At 45.1% G+C, this 5,765-nt stretch overlaps 1 protein-coding gene across 1 annotated transcript; it reads right to left on the bottom strand.

Moving 5' to 3' along the window:
* Window positions 1-416: 416 nt before the first annotated feature.
* Window positions 417-3,337, bottom strand: SYCE3 (synaptonemal complex central element protein 3). The gene is made up of 3 exons (XM_058805901.1): window positions 3,161-3,337; window positions 2,260-2,368; window positions 417-1,327 (listed from the first exon to the last, which is right to left on the bottom strand). Exons 2-3 carry the CDS (start codon window positions 2,366-2,368, stop codon window positions 1,158-1,160), a joined length of 279 nt encoding a protein of 92 aa, XP_058661884.1. The 5' UTR covers window positions 3,161-3,337; the 3' UTR covers window positions 417-1,157.
* Between the last annotated feature and the right edge of the window lie 2,428 nt (window positions 3,338-5,765).

Genomic DNA, 5,765 nt, shown 5'->3' with positions numbered 1-5,765 from the left:
TACCATTTGTATCTCTAGAAATACTTGGTATTAAAAAAAACAAACACCCGAAGTTAAATTGTCTGCGTATTTTTTACTTCAGTGGATAAACATTTTGTCTGAATTTAGATCAACCACTCTCAAAGAAATACACAGCCTAAACATTGGCAAACTTTCAGGGATTATTTAGATGTGATTTAAATCATTACCTCTTCAGAGGAGATGGAGGTGCTCTCACTTGCTGCATGGTGGTTACTTTCTAGTTAAAAGAGACTGATTTGAATAAAAGGTAAGATCCTTAAAACTTATTGCAGTTAATTCCATCTCTGATAAATTACTCATTTATGTAAAACCACAAACCATGAGGTGCTGCTCTTAATCTACATCCTGACTAAAGAAGAAATTTTTTAGTCCTTTTCTAATATTTTACAGTAAGAATGTATGGAGAAAAGCATGTTTTATAACATGGGTAGTATTTTCTGCAGCAATGCCACCACACTCACTGCAGTCTATAATGGTAAAAAAAAAAATTTATTTCATGCCACCTTCAGAGGGTTTGAGAGGAACAATCTTTCTGGGGAAATCAGTTCAAAGAAATGGTTAAGAATCTAATGGAAGAAGATGAAACAACTATAGATGATCTATCTAAATAATAAAACTGTGTAATTGAACATCTAGATGACAATACTAAATAAAACCATCTAAATCTATCTGCAGATCTAGAATGTAACCTGTGTTTCATTTGGGAAAGTAAGCAATTCTTCAGTTTTCTTTGAAAGGCATGGACTAGTGCAATGTCATTAGGCTGGTCCTCTACATCAGCCCTGCTCCCCATCTCCCCAGTTTGTTCAGGTTTCTAAGAATTCCAGTTATGCTGACCATGGAGTATGATCTTCCAGGGAAAAGGTCAGAGGGTGTGTCAGTTGTGTGTGCAAACTCTACCAGGATTACTGATGGGCATTATGCAAATACACACATTGCTGCCTTTTACCCTCAATTATATGAAGCTATATGTGTAATCTCATTAAAATAATTCCACAGCCATTCACAAATAAGTAGTTCTTAGCAAGAGGAAAGCCCATTTCCCACAGTGCCTGTGAAACCTCCAAAGCTGAGAGAAAAAAGGACTTAAGTGATTTTCCAAGGAATGTCATTCTGGCAGCATGACCAAGTTCAATTTATTCCTTTTTTTCCCTTTCACGTCTAGATTCCAGTAGCACCTCTTGCCATTTCTTCTCCATCTGCTCTTTGCACATCAGGAAAGCATCTTCTGAGTGCTGCATGGCGTTGGACAGGTCTGCGTTGCTCTGGATGGCTGTGTAGCTGTAAGCCATCCAGGCTGCACGCACTGCAAACACAACACCTATTACTGTTTTCTGGCCAGGAAACAGCAAGGACTGATTCAATAAATAAATTCAATAAGCAAATTCAATTAATAAAATGAATTATTATCACTTTGGATCTCAGAGAAGGCTGGAAAATGAAACAGAAACTGCCTACAGTAATACTAGATTAAATGGAGTGTTCAGTATTACTTCTTATAAATGTCTCAAAATAGTTCATAATGAAAGTACACTGATGTAAATTATGAAACAAGGGTGGACACTTCAACTAAAAATGACCACAAAACAGGTAATTAAATGGAAAGGGTCAAGAGAGTGTTCTAAAATATATGAATATTATATAAGGAGTCCTGCCTCCAGACCGGTTACAGCTTGTGTTAGGCGAGGAAGAATAAGATGAAGGAGATTGCAACAGAAATGAAATATTTTTAGGACAACTTAAGTAATGAAATTGATCTTGAAATAATCAGTACCTTAAATAATGGAATTGATTTTGAAACAAAGAGTATCTGATAAAGCTGAGCAAATAGTTTTAGCACTTATACACTAATGTACACTTACTTACTTCCCCTTTTATTTTACCAAGAATTCACTATAGTACACTGATCTGAGAGGTGATATGTATCCATTTTTTAGAATTAAGTCTCATTTTATAGACTATATTTTAACAATTATACATTAAATACCTTAGTAATATTTCATTTTTTAACCAACACTCTGAAGTATGCATCATCACCTATTGATTTTTAATTCTGAGCCATCTGAACCACCTAAATGATCTGCATGCTTTTTCACAATTAAGAACACCAGGGCATTAGTTGACGGTGATTGTTTTAATTACATTTCTATCCCACAGAAGTTTACAGAATAAATATAAAAATAAATCTTCAGTGTCTTTAGTAGAAAAATCCATATAATTCCTAATAAAGACCTGTACCTGTTAGTTTTTCCATTTCCTCCAGAAGTTCCTCCATGTCTGTTTTAATGTTCTCCACCATCCTTCCCCTGTTATAATCGTTTCCTTCCTGAGATTCTGATTCAGCCATCTATAAGGAAACCAGGAATTTCCTACTTTATTTTACTCTAAAGTGAGTTGATTTTCATAGTTGAGACCAAGTAACATAGCAATAAAAAAATAAAAGCATATACTTTTAAGATCTACATGTGAATTCAGTAAGAATCTGACTTTAAGGTTACTGGTCATCTGTATGCTGCATATTACTTGTGACTCATTTTGAAATTAGTAGAAAGAATAAGCTAAAATATGCTGTGCTTGTGCAAAATAAAGATTTTTTGTATCAGTAATAAAAGATCATTGTGTCAAACTCTTCACTAGCAAACTTCATTACCCTGTTACAGTTGTCTTGCAGCTTCTCTCCCAAATACTCTGACCCAGGGCAACTCCTTATTTTCAAAGTTAGCCGTAAAATCCCCATTTGTAACCAGTATTTATTTCACAATTGCAGGCTCCAGACAGGTTAAGTACAAACACGAAGTTCTGTCACCATAGAGGCAGATAAGTGATTATGATTCCCTAAGCTCTGCTTAGTTGTAGAGAATTAAATTCTAGGATGTAAAAGTGCTTGGGGCAAAACCAGAGTTTTAGAACCATAGTGTTCACCGAAAACGTAACACAAAGTATTGCCTTTAATTTCCTTTTCTGAAAACCATCAGTGGATGGGACGGAACTGTGCAGAAAGAGACGGAAGTGCTTCAGTGTAGATCACACTGCAGAGTTTTTATCCCATGATTTCTCAGACTCAGTGGGTATCTGTTTTCCGGGGTTTATTGCAGGTACGTGCGGAAGGAACGCGACCGGTGGTTTGTAATGGCCTTACAGCATTGTAAACCGGCGGCAAACCTCGGACGCTAGGTGTTCCAAGTGTCTCTTCGTACAACGAGGTAAAACTGAGGTTAACCGGCCATCCCCCTTTAGAGCCCAGGCCGGGGCGCTGTCCCACACCACGGGCACCTTTCGGCCGCCGCCACGGCCGCGTCCCCGGGGGCGCCGGGGCCGCCCCGCCGGCCGCCCTCACGGACGGGGCGGGCGGTAACGCGACACCAAACGCCGCCCGGCCGCCGTGCCCGCCCCTCCCGCCCGCTCATTGCCCGGGCTCACGAGCTCGGTTGATTCTGTGTTTCACGAACACAATCTCTTGGGAGAGCTCGGCGGCCGGGAGGGCGGCGCGGTTGGCGCTCCGCGGCGCCGGGCTGTGGCTGTGGCTGTGCCCTGGCACCGTGTCCCGGCTCTGGGTCCCGGCTCCGGGTCCCGGCTCCGTGTCCCGCCTGCCCATCCCTTCCAGCGCCGCCGCGGCCGGCTCTGTGCGGCATCACAGACAGAATCACAGAATCACTAGGCAGGAAGAGACCTTCAAGATCATCGAGTGCAACCCATACCCTAACGCCTCAAGTAAACCATGGCACCGATTGCCACATCCAGTCTTTTTTTAAACACATCCAGGAATGGTGACTCCACCACCTCCCCAGGCAGACAATTCCAGTACTTTATCACTCTTTCTATAAAAAACTTTTCCCCAATATTCAACCTATATTTCCCTTGATGCAGCTTGAGACTGTGTCCTCTCGTTCTGTCAGTTGCTGCCTGGAGAAAGAGACCAACCCCGCCTGACTGCAGCCACCTTTCAGGTAGCTGTAGAGAGTGATAAGGTCACCATTGAGTCTCCTTTTCTCCAGGCTAAACACCCCCAGCCCCCTCAGTCGTTCCTCACAGGGCTTGTGTTCCAAGCCCCTCACCAGCCCCGTTGCCTTCTCTGGGTGTGCTCAAGCCTCTCAACGCCCTTCCTAAACTGAGGGGCCAGAACTGGACACAGCACTCAAGGTGTGGCCTCACCAGTACAGTGGAATGACCTCCCTGCTCCTGCTGGCCACGCTATTCCTGACACAGGCCAGGATGCCACTGGCCTTCTTGCCCAGGGCACACTGGTCCCTTTCTGCCTGGACACTGTCTATCCACACTGTCCCCAGCCTATGGCGTTGCAGGGGGTTACTGTGGCTAAAATGCAGGACTCGGCACTTGGACTTATTAAATATCATCTTATTGGGCTCTGCCCATCCATCCAACCGAGCCGTGTGTGTGGTCTGGGTGGTTTCTACGTGTGCTACAGCTGTCCTGCAGATAGAGGATGGTTATGTTAATAAAACTGCCAGTCTGCTGCCTTTCAGCGTGCGTAACCATAAAGAAAAAGCAGAGAAGGACAGAGGATGTCAAACGGAACAGGGCTGGGCGTGCTGGGGAGCGCGGCCTCCATCCGCACCGCTCCCGGAGCGGTGCCATCCCGGGCCCGGAGCAGGGGCGGTGCCGCCCTCCGTGCCCACAGCCCCGGCGCGGTGCTATCCCCGGGCCCGGGGTAGGGGAGGTGCCGCCCACCGTGCCCACAGCCCCGGCGCGGTGCCATCCCCGGGCCCGGAGGAGGAGAGGTGCGGCCCTCCGTGCCCACAGCCCCGGCACAGCAGCAGGGCCGCCCTCCGCCGCCAGCCCGGGCCCGCACGGCCCCCGGGCGCGCCGGGCCGCAGGAGCTGCCGTGCCCGATGGGCTGAGGTTGTTTCAGGGGCTGTCCTGACAGTAACGCAAAAGTTCTTCTTAACCCCTGAGTTTAAAGCTGCGTGGAGCTTCTGCTGCTTTCCTCAGGGAGTCTCTCCCTGCCTGCGGGATGGAGGGAGACGTCAGACCAGGGCCGGCAATGGCAGCTCAACGAGCAGCAGCTTCACGCCTAAGGAGAGTAGGTTTATATTGGATATAAGGAAAAAATACTTGCCATTGAGGGTGGTGAGAAGTTGGAACAGGCTGTCCTGAGAAATTTGTGGATGCCCATCCCTGGAAGTGTTCAGGGTCAGGCTGTATGGACTAGTGGAAAGTGTCTCTGCCCACGGCAGGGGATTGGAACTGCATGGTCTATAAAGGTCCTTTCCAAACTGTTCTGTGATTCTATGTCCTTTGCGTCATTGAAACAAAAAAAGCTGGAGAAGGTGTTTGCAGTACTAGGCAAAATCAGGTTAGATTTTTTTCTGGAGACAAGACTCAAGGTTTGTCAAGAGTTAATAGATACGAATTATCTGGTTTATAGCAGAGTCCCATTTCTGAATTGTCCATGGTCCAAGTCATGTCCCATTCCAGATCAATATCCAGACCTTGGATGGTTTGGGCTGTCTCTTGTTATCCTTTTTCATCCTCACAAACACAAACTTAGTCCTGTTTTTAATTATTTGGTATATTAGTATTCTCATTATGCAGCAGACTTGCTCATCTCTTGCAATCACCACTCATTTCACTGCCAACTGAGTAGCTGGTTTGAAGCTGAGACTCTGTTTTCAAAATAAAATCAAGTATTTATTCACCTAAGTTGCATGAATGCAACTTTATCAGACAGAGCATTGTGTCGCTAAAGTTTTGCAGGGATTCTAAAGCAGCTGAGTAAAATCCCT

This window comes from Ammospiza caudacuta, chromosome 5 (genome assembly GCF_027887145.1).
Source record: "Ammospiza caudacuta isolate bAmmCau1 chromosome 5, bAmmCau1.pri, whole genome shotgun sequence".
NCBI classification, from domain to species: Eukaryota; Metazoa; Chordata; class Aves; order Passeriformes; family Passerellidae; genus Ammospiza; species Ammospiza caudacuta.
This window is presented reverse-complemented; position numbering and strand designations above follow the sequence as displayed.

What these genes read in the sequence shown, in the direction of transcription:
- SYCE3 (XM_058805901.1), bottom strand. Translation starts at nt 2,368, where the DNA reads ATGGCTGAATCAGAATCTCAGGAAGGAAACGATTATAACAGGGGAAGG. An exon ending in GGAAATGGAAAAACTAACAG is followed by an intron (nt 1,328 to 2,259) that starts GTACAGGTCTTT and finishes TTGTGTTTGCAG; the next exon opens with TGCGTGCAGCCTGGATGGCT.